Source organism: Notothenia rossii, assembly GCF_949606895.1.
Source record: "Notothenia rossii genome assembly, chromosome: 9".
NCBI classification, from domain to species: Eukaryota; Metazoa; Chordata; class Actinopteri; order Perciformes; family Nototheniidae; genus Notothenia; species Notothenia rossii.
Genome location: NC_136907.1, coordinates 67588553 through 67603733, shown reverse-complemented (window position 1 = coordinate 67603733; position 15181 = coordinate 67588553). Strand labels below are relative to the sequence as shown.

The window sequence follows — 15181 nt, the reverse complement described above, 5'->3', positions numbered from 1 at the left end:
ATTTAGCCACGCAGGAGCCCTGAGCACTCATGGAGAGGACATAAGAAAGAGTCTGTTGTGTTGATTAGGCATCCAGAGAGAGACCCACCTTTCACAATAGGACCTCTCCATTCTTTGCCTTCCTGCAAAAAGTCTCTGCCACCTTGAATCCATTTGAGTGACACTGTGACAAAGAGGCTTCTCAATGTCCCGACGAAGGGCGCCTCCTCCCCTTTCCCCTCTAAACTTCCTTACCGGGTGATCAGCTGGATCCATCATGTCTCTCTTCCTGACCCCAGGCGGCATTGCTGCATCAGCACAACCCACCCCCGCTACCCCCCTCAATCTCTTGCCACATCCCCTCCATTACCCCCCACTCTCCCGATTAATAAGCACCAGGTTGCCCTCGGTGACAGAACCCACACTTAAATCCCATCAGTCCTCCTTACAGCAGCAAGAGCAACGGCATCAGCAGGACTCTTTTTTTGTTTTAACGGGACAATGGAAGCTGAGCCAGCCTTTGTTGAGAGCTTGACCCCACACACAAACCTTGCTGATGAGAAAAAAGTGACAGTAAACCTATTCAGGCCTGGTGCACTCCATCCTGCTCTGATCCCTCTGAGGGATGAGATACTTTACCAACTGGCAGATGTGACAATTAGGACAGGGCTTCTGTGGACAACGTCATGTACCAGGCACAAATGACAGTTAAAGCAGCACTCAGGTGGAAAGTTACAGAAGGAAGAAGAAATAAAATGTTGAGTCTATCTGTATTCCTTGTTTTTTTTTCCAGCCACAATATCCTTAAAACAACTAGGATGCTCAAGTGAATTGATGAGTGGGCATTTGAAAAAGGTTTCACAATGTTCCTACTTTCAATCGTGCACCAAAACATTGGTAATGGCTGTTTAAAAGTATTATTTATTATACCTAAGAACTGAGCAAGTTCTGCCGAAGCAGAATTTGTGCCTATCCTAATTTCATGATCTTGACTTTGTGTAATATACGTATGGGCTTCGGGTTTTCTTCATATAATGTCCTTGAATCATTGCTAGTGCATTAAGAAAGTAAACACAACTTAACATCAGCCTCCCAAAAACTGTTAAGACCATAGCCCTTCTTATAATGCTTGAAGTGCTGATTTAATTCTGCAATAGTCCAAAAGGGGAACACAAATCTAAAATGCACCACCGTTGTGTATGTTGAAACATAAAAGTGAATTTTAAGGAATAGAATGACATCTTGGGAAATGGGCCAATTGGTGTTTTTGCAGACCAGTTGATAAGAATATAAATACCACTCTCATACATGTCCAATCAATATAAGGCTATAGCAGATAGCTTAGTTTAGTAAAGATAATTGAAACAGCTAACCTGACTCTGGTTAAAAAGGGCAGATGTTTCCACTATGGTGACAAAGGTTGCATTTTGTATTGTTACGTGCATAGAAAGGGGACACAAACAGCATACACACAGCAGAATTGGATTACCATACTACCAGCGTAGCATTCCTGAGTTGGCCCTGCTTATCTTGTCATAGGAGACAAAGATATAGAGAAAGCTACTGCAGGTCAAATGTGTTCATGTATTTGAAATGTTTTCTTATTAAAGCTTGAAGCTGAGATTCAAGTTTGGTTTGATTGTAAAAATTAAAACACACAGATGTGTTGACAAATTAGAGGAAGAACAGACACTAAGTGTCTGATTAAGGTGTTAGGCCACCATGTGAGAGCAGCTGCATGCATTGCTTGCAGTCAAATAGAAAAAGGTAAATATATATATATTGCAACACTCATTAACTAAATGGGATCTGTGTTTGTCATGAATCCTCCAGTTCACATGGGTTTCCTGTGTTTTGTCATTTGTCTGTATAAAGTTTTTAAGTGTCAAAAGATATTTTTGCATTTGCACTATGAAGTAAATGTTGATTGAACTTAACGGCTGTATAAATAATGATGCCATCTGCGATAAGATTGCTAATCTAAAATCATTGTTTTAAAATTCATTTCTGGTGGCCAGTGTGTAGAAATCTCCTTTCACAATAAAAGCCCTGGACATATTCTGAATTAACAACAAGAAAGCTTTTTTCAAGAGATACCTGAAAAGAAAAAAAACGTACAATCAATGTTGCTAATTATATATGAACAAGTAGATCCCACACAGCACTCGGTCTTCCTAAATGTACACGTAACTGGTTTTACTGAATTAGTTTAATGAAAATTGCTAATCTGTCCTTTAATGCTATTGATTATATCAGCATGTCAATACACAGAAAATCAATAAGCAAATCTTAATTTTCGAGTTTCTTTTCAGGTTGGGCTGCATTACAAATGTGCACAAAGAAAAAGGGAGAGTGACCTCGGCTGTCAGAGGAACGTTGAGTCCTCGCAGCAGAGGGCTGGGTCTTGGTCACCGTAGCCTTGGACAACGTGTGACAGCCTATGGAAAAGCCTTCTGCTGCAGACAGCTCTCTCCCCCACAAACCCTGGCAGCATTGCCACATGCTGACCTTGTGTTTCAATATGAAGAGGGAGGGAGGGAGAGTGACAGAGAGAGAGTGAATGTCATGTTTGGAATGGTGTGTGTGTGTGTGTGTGTGTGTGTGTGTGTGTGTGTGTGTGTGTGTGTGTGTGTGTGTGTGTGTGTGTGTGTGTGTGTGTGTGTGTGTGTGTGTGTGTGTGTGTGTGTGTGTGTGTGTGTGTGTGTGTGTGTGTGTATGTATGTGTATGTATGTGTGTGTGTGTGTGTGTGTGTGTGTGTGTGTGTGTGTGTGTGTGTGTGTGTGTGTGTGTGTGTGTGTGTGTGTGTTTGTGTGTGTGTGTGTGTGTGTGTGTGTGTGTGTGTGTGTGTGTGTGTGTGTGTGTATGTGTGTGTGTGTGTTTGGGCAGGGATATTTTGGGATAGTATACAGAAAAACTATGCTCCTGCAACACTCAAATTCCCACATCAGCACGAGATGGGAAATCTGGCTACAAGCCTGAGTGTTTCCAGCTGTTGTTAGCACAATGTCCTACCTTTCACAACAACTATTCCAAGATACACAACCCTGCCTGATGTTTCTAAGTTATGTTCATATCTGGTGACTGACTATGAACAACTTGTATCAGTCGGAGCTGAAGTAAAATCCAGCATTAATCCAAATCAATCTCCTTGAACTAGACATGAATGCAAACTGATTAATGTCTAAAAACTGACAAGTCGAAAACTCAACATCTCACATGTGTTTTTTTCTTGTAAAAGCAATTTAAAACTACTGAAAAAGAGCATGAAAAAGCAAGGTTATTACACCTTATATAAGGTCAATATTTGGTTATTTTTTAATAAATACAATACATATGTCCGCATCTCTTATCTCAGTAAACTGCAAGTTGTCAGGTCCATATAAGTTATCATGTCAAACAGAGGCTTTCTGGAAATGCTCAGTGTTGAAGCTGGCACGGCTTGAATGGAAAATGAAAGTCAAATAAAGGCATTGTATGGTCACCTATGTGTCCATGTTAATCTTTTACCTTTGCAAACAATTCTGACACTTATATCAAAGGCCAAAACAACAAAAACCTTAGAAAACATTAATGTTCCATCAAATAATTGTACTTCTAAGCACAGTACACACTGTACTCTGTCAAAAGGACATGTAAGCGGCGAGAAGTCATTTCTGGCCGCAGGTACTGTTCAACTGAGGTTGGCATCTGTGCAAGGGAGGGGGGGGGGGGTTTACTCGGTACACTCTGTGAGAACACACTGTTCCATAACATTACTGTGTGAGAAGGGATTCTCGGCTGGATGCTTTCCAGCTTTCAATGGAGAGAATGAAGTTATATTATTACAAAGAGCTCTTCATAGAGTCGCATGCACACTTTGCTCTTCGCAGGCTTACATTGATGTAATTGAGCCCACAAAAATCCGATAGACTTATCAAAAAAAAAAAAAAGGTAAGAACACAGCAGACACAAGATATTCATTCATGCTAGGGCTGCTCGATTATGGCAAAAATCATAATCTCGATTATTTGGGTCAATAATTGGTATCACGATTATTAAAAACGATTATCCATTTACTTTAAAAACATCAATGTATTGGAGAAAAAAAATGTGAACAGAATGTTTTAAAAGTTGATTACCATGAACTTTAAGTATATTTCAACTGAAAAACCAATAAAAAAAAATGTATTTGAAAAAAATAAATAATAAAGTAATAATAATAATACAAAAATAATCGGTTTATTTCATTTTCAATGTTTTCGTAATCGTTGCAAGCCATAATCGTAATTGCGATTAAAATACGATTAATTGAGCAGCCCTACTTCATGCAACAACCCTGATGTATTGGGATGCTAGATGCGACTACTCAGGTTTAGGGGTAATGCTCCTTATTTGATTTCCGGCTAAAAAAACGTCAACTAAAGGAACAGAACACTGAAATTCTCCGTCAACTGGACATGCCATCTCACACAGGCACAAACATACTCTAGCCTTATAGCAACACCTTGACTTTGCTTTAACGTGCTTACCAACCAAAGACTCTAGGGTGCATTCAGATAAGTTTCATTCATGTCTCTCGGAGAGATATTTCAATTTTAATCTCAGAATGTGATAAACTGATAAAATAAGATGTACTTTATTGATCCCAAATTGGGAAATGTTTCTGTTGCAGCAGCATACAAAAACAAGGCATTGCACTTAATTAGAAATAAACAATTCTAAAATATAAACATCTCAAAATATAAATAAACTGGCATAAGAGGGAATAAAATATACAGTACAGTTAAATCTACTAAAATATGAAATATGCTGTATACTATATTCAAAGTAGAGAACTGTGCTGATTTAGGAGAGGTAGTGTGAAGAGGAAATGTGCCAGGATTTACAATTTTTTGAAAGTGGGAATCAAATCCGCTGGAGATGTTCCTCTGATGTTTAAGAGCTCTTCTCTGGTGAAAGAGCACAGTGTTAGTGTTAACACTGAATTAGCACACAAAACAAGACAAAACAGAGCGCACCACAACACAGAGGCAGCCATCCACGGCGCCATCTTAATTAGTCTTAATCTAAAAGTACAGTCAAAAAGAGACCCATAGGTACACAATCTGAGCTCAATGCCTTATTTAACTCTGTTCTATTTACTGTATACGGCTCTATACAAATACCTTGGAACAGTGCCATGAAGTAGTTGTATAAATCGGATTAAGCAATGTTAAATATTAAATAGAACGAGGGCTAGCGGGTAAATAAACAAGCAGTCCTTCAGTTAGTCAGCAGTGCCAGATAAGAAGCCGCCATGCATGTCAGAATCAGAGATAACTAACAGGAAAACAGGAAGTAGCATCTACAGGGGTCATGTTCCATTCATGCATACATATAAACACACACACACACACACACACACACACACACACACACACACACACACACACACACACACACACACACACACACACACACACACACACACACACACACACACACACACACACACGCACACGCACACACACACACACACACACACACACACACACACACACACACACACACACACACACACACACACACACACACACACACACACGCACACACACACACACACACACACACACACACACACACACACACACAGACACAGACACACACAGACACACACAGACACACACAATCATCGAAAGCCTCCGTCCTTTGCAACAAAGAGCAGGATGTTCAGGTCAGTCTTTTTGGCTTCACTCCTACACATTTCATGTCCTACCTTCCTGGCGCTATACGTTCCTCTCATCCATCACTAAATGCCACATCCAAAGGGTGTTAGAAAGAAAGGCATTTTTTAAGCTAAGAGAAATTTCATTCTCACTATCTCTCCCTTTCCTCTTCACTCATGAGTAGGCTATAAACACACAGGCGTGAAGTTGACCCGCAACAAACAGCACAAATTCACGGTCAGACATTTAGAGATGAAGTGTTTATTTTAGAATTAAGCTACATTTAATGAGTCCTTAATAGATCAGTTACAGTAATGTGCCTCCACCAGCTATAAAGTTGATTAGTGGGGATTTGTTACTTTAAGTGAAATATTTGTTATACAAAGTTATATCTCATTATTATAGTGTGTTTTACTTTTAGACTTTGCTATTTGTATTGAAATGTATTAAGTGTATTACACAAATGGACTTTACCTAGTTTTCCTTATCCACAAAGCTGTTCCCCAGTTCAATATACTAATGAGTATGCACTGTGACCTTTGTTTTCCCAGCTGTGAGTAGCTGCTCAATTGACTTTGTGCGCTGGGTTGTGGAACAAAAGGCCTGCCCAAATGTATTTTATTAGTTGCCTCAATTAATAATTGAGTCTATAAAATATCGAAAATAGTTCAAAGAAAATTGCCCAATTTTCCGAGAGCCCAAGATGACTTGCAAGTCAAATTTATTAGCCTCAAAAATATAAACTTCACTATCACAGAACACTCTAGAAAACACTATATATATATATTCACATTTGAGAAGCTAGAACCTTTTTGATAATAAATACTTGAAAGATTGAATTGATCAATTATTAGATCTAAACCATAATGCACTTAAATAAATCAAGTGAATTCAGTCTGTATATTTCTCTTGTCGCTTTCCAGTGAAAAAAATACAATACATTAATGGTTCTGCTTCCTGCAGGTGAAACTAAGATATAACAGCTGATGTTGGAGGGCTTTGAGGAGCAAACCCCACCCCCACCAGAGGGATCAATGCACATAAATGGAAGAGGTCGGAGACCTTTGACATCTCCTTTCTGGCAGGGGGAGGGGCCTTTGTGAGATTGGCTTTAATGATCCAATTGTCGACTGTGTCATGCACTTTCTTAAAGAACATACTTTGTGTTGCATTGTCAACCACCCAGGGCACACTCTACCCTCACCGTGTGTCCGTTTATAAAACTGGTAAGCCACACGTGTAAAGTTTAAATTAAAAAATGCTGCTCTGTATCTGACATCCATCCAGCTGCCTTGCTTCGCTCTTCATCACCCCCACATCTGTTTCAACCTCTTCTCCCATCTCTCTCCCTCAGCTCCTCTGCAGACCTTATCTGTACTCCACCCCCCCGCCCCCCCCTCTTTCATGCTGCATTTATCAAAATAATTGTTTGATCACTTCAAAGTCCAATACAGAAGAAAACGACCACATTCTAAGAAACTATTCTGTATTTTTTTCCATGGAAACCATTTCAACAGAATAGCAGAAAGCTACAACATTTAATAAATTTGTTATTCTGATTTTGGTTGGATGAGTGGTTCACGAAACACATGCAATTTCAGCAAACTATTTGAATAAATTCTTTTAAATAATAGAGCTTTAACCACACAAAAAAAAACATGACACCACCAATGTGAAAATGTCTCTCTGTTCTACTTTTTTGTGAATATTTCTCTCTGCTTTACTTCAAATCAAATCAAATCAGGTTTTATTTATATAGCACATTTTTAAACGATTTTTTGGTCGAGCCAAAGTTCTGTACATGCAAATACTTAACTGAAACATTACAGTGAACACAGTGTTCCTGGCATTCATGACCCTCAATAAAAGCACCGGTTTACTAGCTAGCATCCATGCGGAACACATTTGGCTCTGCGCAGCACAAGATGTTCTTTTGATTCTCAATGAAAACAGCCATTTAACAGTTCATCTGATATCTGATTTACAAAGTTACGTGAGCTCACTATGAACATTAGCTAATTCCATCTATTCTATTCAGCTTCTGAGTAGCAGCAGGACTTCACTTAATGATTTCAACTTACATCTGACACCATTTTACTAAAGCAATATGGATAGATTGCAAACAAACATTTATAGGAAAACATTTATACTTATATTTTAGAGTGAATTTAACGTAGTACTGAAATTCAGTTTTAAGGTATGACTTTACTTGAGTATTTTAATGGGATGCTTTCTTATACTTGAAATGAATTTAAATAAGGTATGTTGTACTCCACTATATTTACAGCAACACATACTAGTTACTTCACTATTTAATATTTTATAAACCTAATATATGATGTATAAAACATGAGGCATTTATATGGATTATACACCAAACTATATTAAGCAGATATAATTAGCTTCACCTCCAGCAGCTTCAACATTAAGCTGCTGCTTAGACACTAATGCAACAATAACTAAAATAAAGACATTCAATAATGTTACACTCACATAAAACTGTTCAACATAATTAATAGCTTTGATAATTCAAGTACATTCAAAGTTTGGTAGCACTGTTCCTTTTTCTTTTGTTGTATTATGTACTTTCAGATCTTTTTGTTTTAATGACACAATTGTCTCTCCAAGTGAAATTTGTTCCTGTCCTCTGCGTCAGTAGTTCTGATGAATGAAGGGGCTTTAGCGGACCACCTGTTGTCTAAGTCCTGTTGCATTGTGCACAAAAAGTGTGAAACAATAGCCCTGATCTCCCTGGTCGTGATTAAGTCCCTTGTACCATCTGTACAGAGGATCAAGAGGAGCATCTGCCTGCTGACCAGTCCCACTGGTGTTTTTGTGATCTTAATTGATATTGCGAATGATCCGTGAGGGTGTTTCGTTTGAACGATGTTTCATCATTGATCAATATTTAACATTGTACGTCTCTGAACAGAGCCTCAGCAGAAACTGAAACCTCTTTATTACTGACTGGAATCTGGATTGGCAATCAATGGTTTTGTACACCTTTTTGTTATGCCAACAAACACAACCCTAAGTGATCTATGACACACTTATTTGTCACAACAGAAAGGGATAAGAAGATAACACATTAATTACAAATCAGTTTCAAATGAACATACATCTTCTATATTTACCACAGAACATTTGAGAAAAGACTGAGGCCCATCTGAGAAAACACGAGACATTAAAAGCAAAAGAGGTGTGCTCAAAAGTATAGCGAGAGAATAATGAGGCAAAATAAATAATTGGTTGACCAGGTGACGATTGCCTAAAAGATATGAAGTAGTCGTCCATCGCAAGCTTGGTCGAGATTTTTCATTTAAGAAAAGACATTTAGTATTTTTAGAAAACCTATTCGCCTGAACAGCAGGCTTAAAAGATCCAAAAATAAGGTTTAAAGAGGGCATCTTTTAAGGTTGAATGTGGAATAAATAATTTTAAGTTAAGCATATCTCATTTTGGTTGATTATAATTCCTGAAAGTCAAACAAGGACAGAACCTACAGGTGTTTACTTCTCATAAATGACATACTGTTGAAGTTTGTAATTTTCAATATAAGGGTCATACCAATTTCAGTTAAATATTTCAGTTAAAAACATATATCACAATTAAATGCCTTTACTCAGAGTCAATTTACCACTCGTGTTTGAAAGATATTCTGCCGAAATCACCCAAAAAAGCTGTCCAGCACCTAACCTCCCCAGCCCAAGGCCTTCACAAAGCAACTTAGGAAGGAGATGTCTCCTTCAAGGCTAAAGAGAGAAACCTGTCGGACGCAGGAGTGGTGTCACAAGGCCTTACTTATCTCCTCCCAGATTAACTCCCAATTGTTCCCGGAGAACAAAGGCAGCCGGGGAGGAAACCAACCCCCTGAGGGCCAGATGGTCAGCGCTCAGAGCCCCCTGACCCCTGCAGCCCTCTCCTCTCTGACAGGGCTGCGCGTGCTCGGGGCGAGACGGCCACCCAGCGTATTCTCAACCCTTGTACACTCAGATAACACTGTACTTCCTGTCTGACCTAAAGCATGTTTCAAGTAGATGTTCAGAGGATGCATGTTGCAGGAGAGTCTGGAATAACAAATGGGCAAATAATGGCAAAAATCAGGCTTTTAGAAGTAGTTCTGATCACGGATTAAGATGTTTTAACCAGGACTAAAACCACCAGACTCAGGGACAGTTTCATCCCACAGGCCATAAGACTGTTAAACACCTGAACCTTGGAAAGAACATCCATAAACATTCATCTGTTTGCATTTTACAAATATATCATATTCCATTTATTTGTATACTCTTCTTGAAGTATTTCTATTCTATTTTATTCGTATTTAATTGCACAATTTTATCTGTTTTATTTGTTCTATGTCCTATATATATGTTGCACTTTTGGAGGAGCCTGTGACCTAAGTCTATCATTGACATATCTACACTGTAGCTAATGTACAAATGGCAATAAAGCCTTGAATCTTGAATCTTTAAACTAAACAAATTGAATTTCTTCACCTAGAATAAAATTGTTGGATATTCAAATTCTAAACGGTTGCTGTTCAGTCGCTTATTTGACATTACAGTTTCTCTGCAATCTAATTAAATGAACCCTGCTGTAGTTTGCAGCATCCTGTATTGTGCATGTAATTTGCAAAGGGAAGAAGGGGGTAGTGGAGATTGGAGGAATGCAACCTTTGGGACATGAAACATGAGGAATGGCAGATTAGATTTGGTAAAGACCGAGTGGTTTGCCTGTAATTACAATGACGAACCACCAAAAAACATCTCTGGGTCCTGGTTATCTGATATGACTTTATCTCAGCTGCTGAAGCCTGTTACAACAGTGAGCCTTAGGCAACTGTAAAAGTATTCAACAGACAAACATTTGAATGTGTGACCTGGATCCACTTACAATGACTGTTAACGATGAATCAGTAGTGACATTTTCCAAGATTAAATAAGAATTCTATATAAATGTATTCCCGTTGCCAATAAGAACAGATAAGCGTGACATGAGATTTTGAAGGAACAAAGATTAGACCCGTTACAGAGAAAATGTATGTTATTAGGACCTGTTCCAATGCTGGGAACGGTTTCAAACTAAGACCCTAAACATCAGGAAGAATAGGGGGTTAGGAGAGTTGGTTATGTTCATTTGGATGCTGTTATGATACAACTTGGCATCTCATGTGACTTATAGTAGTAAATTACGTATGCCAGGTGGGTGGGGAAAAGCATATAATGTGTGTGATATTTGTATAATGGGGGCTTTTGGTATTATTGCCCTGTTGTACCATATTTGACACTAATAAAACTAAGATCTGATCTGCCTCTCGTCTCATCCTTTCTCACCACTACAATAGTAAAATCAGCATTTAAGGCAAAAATAGATAGATTAACACTACTTTAAATACAAATTAGACCATTTGTTGACTGTTGATTTAAGTAAGGTTTCAATTAACTTATTTTCAGCTACAGGTTTGCCAAAAGTTAACTGACACTCATATCACACTGCAAGATACACCTCATTAAACTGAGATCTACACATTTGGGGGCGAGTCCTGACAGCCAAAACATTAGGCAATGCTCTTAAATTATGAAAACAAAATGGAGCAAATAATCAACAGGTTCAACAGATCAAAAATATATTCATGCAGTATGCCTGGCATACAAACAGGCTTTACTGACCGACTTTGCTTAGGATGTGATGATATCTTATTTCCTTTCGTTAATTTAGGCAAAAAAAACATCCTGCTTAGCTTTAATACAATGTTAATATAACACTAACTTCAAGCAGCTGTTCCAGCCCTGTTGACCGACCTAATAACAGGCGACCACCCTCCGGAGAGCGATCCCAGCCTGATCCTTTTTATGATCACTAGCATGCTGCCTTATGACATGCGTTTTAAGCAAGAGTGGAGTTACGGAAAAACCACTGCGTGCATGCCTACCTTTATCCGCACGCAGAGTCGGTGTTACACGGTCATGTCCACGTAGAGTCGGGTGTGTGGTTTAAATGTTGGTCCGTGGCTGGTTGAGCACCGCCACCTCACTGCTATGCTGCTGCCGTCGCTCTGCTCCCACAGCTGATCTGCACACCGAGAGGGAGCCGCCGAGTGACGTCACGGAGCTACTGTACGCACCGTTTGGTTCATGAGGAGAAGTTCGCATCAGCTTGTTTCTGCTAAAGGAGGAAAAAAACACAAAGGATTAGTCAGACAAATAACTAATACGTCAAAAATGTTTTTCTTTGAAATGTCATATTCTGTTTAAAGCCCATAGTTTACATGTATAGAGGTTACTTCTTATACATTACTTGCATATTGGTCACTGGCAAAATTCTCTTGCAGTGTTTTATTTATATTCTGTTTTCTTATTGCATTATTGTTTATTGTTTGATGTCCTTTATTATGTTACATTGTTGAAGGAGCCTGGGACAAAGACTTGTCATTGACATAACTACACTATAGCCAATGTGCATTATGCCAATAAAACCTTTGAATCTAAGTATGAATATGTTGAAGAAGGTGGAGTAAACAGAGGCAGACGTTGCTCTCTAATAAACTTTTGTTTTATTGCAATACACACAATGACATGCATATACAGCAACAATAAATCAATTATAAGGAAGTAGAACATTACACAATAAACTGATAGACAAAACAAATCAAACATCCAAAATATGATTGAATAATTCATTGAATGATAGATACTTACACACATGCATGCTGTGGAAAACAGTTATTATGAAGGAAATGTCTAAAATGTTGGACACAATTCATAAAGAAACCGTTGTGCCGTATTTATCAGTCTATTTAAGGTGAAAACATCTCCCTCAGGTGGCAGACATACAGAACATATACATTGATATAAAGAGCTTCATATTGCGTAGATTTAACAAAAAAACATCTTCACAATTTTTTTTATTTACTGGTATAAATAAAAATAATATTTATTTTAAGGAGCACGCTTCATGTTTTTTTTTTGACAATGTTAAAATCATGGGTCTTAAGTTTCTGAACAAAAGTCTTTTGTCATGTTAAAGTTGAACACCACCGCCCTCTGTTGGCTCACATGCCAAATGAACGCTGGAGGAGGCTGATTGCAACGTAAAGAAGAAAGGGGATTTGTTTTTAAAATAGCTTTGTATAACTTGCTTGCTATTTAATTTGATATAGGTGGACGCTTACGGTGATTGATTCATAAAATAATTAAATGATTCAATTAAAAGGTAGGTACACAGTTATTATCTAGCCACTATTTCTTATAAAAAGTGAAGCTTTTGCATCAAACAAATAGATAGGGCATGTGACTATAATATAATGACTATAACTAAAGTCTTATTTAAGTGTTGATTAAATGTCACACCATTAATCCAAATCTGCAAAGTAACTACATATATTAAAATAAATGTAGTGAAGGAAAATTACACAATTTACCTCTGAATTATGGCGGAGTAGAAGTACAATGTAGCATTTTAATGGAAATACTCAAGTAAAGTATACGTATCTTAAAAATTGACTTAAGTACAGTAGCCTACTTTAGTAAGTTAGTGTAACTCTGCTTCCTATTGACAATGACCCTTGCAGAAATATCCATTCACCTTTCTGTATACCTTAAGGATATAATATATTTGAAAAGGGCATACAAAACCAAACAATATAAATATGACCCATCATAACTAAGGGTAGGCTACATGATACTTACTTTCACTGAAAGGCAAATCAAAAATGGTCTGCATAAAAAACGTTTCGAAATTGTGAAGTACAAAAAAGCTTTTAGAAAAACCAAACATTTTAAAGGAAGAAGGCAAACATTTGAACACTAATACTAAATAAATAGTTCTTCTCCCCTGGGTTCTCATGAGATGCTCACGGTTAGCCCACAGAGTGTAACATTGTGAACAGCAACATGTTGCCATCAGTCTGTGAACTCTTTGAATGCACTTCGTCAGGGCGCATGCGCAGTGCTTGACATTTTGAAGTTGCTTCTCCGGGGTGTTTGAACAGGAAGGCGGACATGTTGGTCAGGCTGTGGGAGAAAATCGGGCATCGTCTGCTGTTTTTTTCCGAAAACTAACACATATCTTAAGCCCATTTTTATGCCTTCGACCTGAGAGATGTATCTATGTGGACGGGAAACAGTCGACAGTCAGTGACAGTGCACGGGATGCCGCGGAAGCACTGCCGTTAAACGTTGTAACGACTCCGTGTTTAAACTGATCGAAATGTTGAAGAAGCAGAAGTTTTTTTCCCACCACTTCTACTTTTGAGCTGTCAGAATCTATTGTCGTTTTCTGCAAGGACCGGGCAAAATATGGGAACGAGTCTGGACTAACATATCCGCAAACTGTGCTTTTCAAAAATACATTACATTTAACTTTTAATTGCCTTTTGTTTGGATGCACCAACATTTTAAGCCCTTATCCTCAGTGGCATCCTGCGGAGGCTGACTAATCTGTCGCCGACTTTATCTTTTGCCACTGAAGTTGTTTGCAAGGAAAACATCTTTCGACTCTGAAAATGTGGCTTTTGTACATTCAACGCAATCTTAAACGTTTCATCGTCTGTGAAAGCTGCAGGAGAACGATGTATTTTCTTTGAAGTGCCGTGTAAAGTTCACCCGAAGAAAGGAACATTTGGCTAGCTAGCTACCGCTGGCTGCTGCTAAAGCTAGCTAGCCAGCCTTCTGCCTCGCCAGTGAGCTGTTTTTGTTCACAAACCAACATCGGGGCTGAGTTTAACAGCAAACATGTCTGCTGGGGAAAGCATGGCGGCTCGATTTGAAAAAATCGATGCCATGTTGAAGGACCCAAAGTCAGAAGTAAACACGGATTGTCTTCTGGTAAGTTTGTAGCTTGCTAGCTGCTGGCTAGGCGGCTAGCGAGTCAACCATTCGGGGTCAGTCTACTCCTTGGAGCAGAAATTCTTTCCGAGACCAACAAGTCTTCTCAATTGTCACTGTAGGAATGTGCTGATATTGCCACTGACAGGCCAGTTTTACTCACACACTCAATCACGATCAAACACCTGTGTGTTCGTGTTTATATTAAAGATTTGCAATTAGAAAATAATGAGTAGTTTAATACTTCAGTCATAAACTTGCAGGAAAAAAACAATAACGTGGTAGATACTTGCATTAGGGTTTATGTTAAAAGTTGATGTACTGTCAGTAATTGACAAACTAGCTCTAATAACTAATCAGAAATCAAAGGTGAGGTGACAGAACAAGACTGACATATGGGAACCGTGTTATTGTTCTCAACGATACAGAACACTGGCCAGGTCAAACAAGTCATGTTATTAGATCTAATCAACTATTCGTCTCCTTCACCCACTACAATCTGATTAGGCTATGTGGTGGCACTATTTTGCTTTTTTAGATCACTAGGAAGTAGGTGGTCAGGTGCTGTTTCTGTAGAAATACTTATCTAAGCTTAATTTAAAGTGATAGGGCTGCCAGCAGCATGTTGTAACCTGCAGACCTCCAGCTGCATCAGTTCACCTGCTGGAGGTCACTGGCTTCTTCCTGTC

The 15181-nt window shown here is 38.6% G+C and overlaps 2 protein-coding genes across 5 annotated transcripts in view; one reads left to right on the top strand and one right to left on the bottom strand.

Annotated features, from left to right (window-relative positions):
- The window catches only part of greb1l (GREB1 like retinoic acid receptor coactivator), a 48812-nt gene extending 37066 nt beyond the window's left edge, over positions 1-11746 (bottom strand). For both annotated transcript variants that reach the window (XM_079651869.1, XM_079651870.1), the window contains exon 1: positions 11600-11746. The gene's annotated coding sequence lies outside the window, so the exon portion shown is untranslated. The remainder of the gene's footprint in view (positions 1-11599) is intronic.
- A 1846-nt stretch (positions 11747-13592) lies between these two features.
- rock1 (Rho-associated, coiled-coil containing protein kinase 1) overlaps positions 13593-15181 on the top strand; it is a 36526-nt gene continuing 34937 nt past the window's right edge. Inside the window, exon 1 of one of the 3 annotated variants that reach the window (XM_079650198.1) lies at positions 13593-14492. In XM_079650198.1, the coding sequence (XP_079506324.1) occupies positions 14400-14492 (93 nt within the window). In that variant the 5' untranslated portion in view covers positions 13593-14399. The remainder of the gene's footprint in view (positions 14493-15181) is intronic. The other 2 variants (XM_079650196.1, XM_079650197.1) reach the window with 2 other exon arrangements.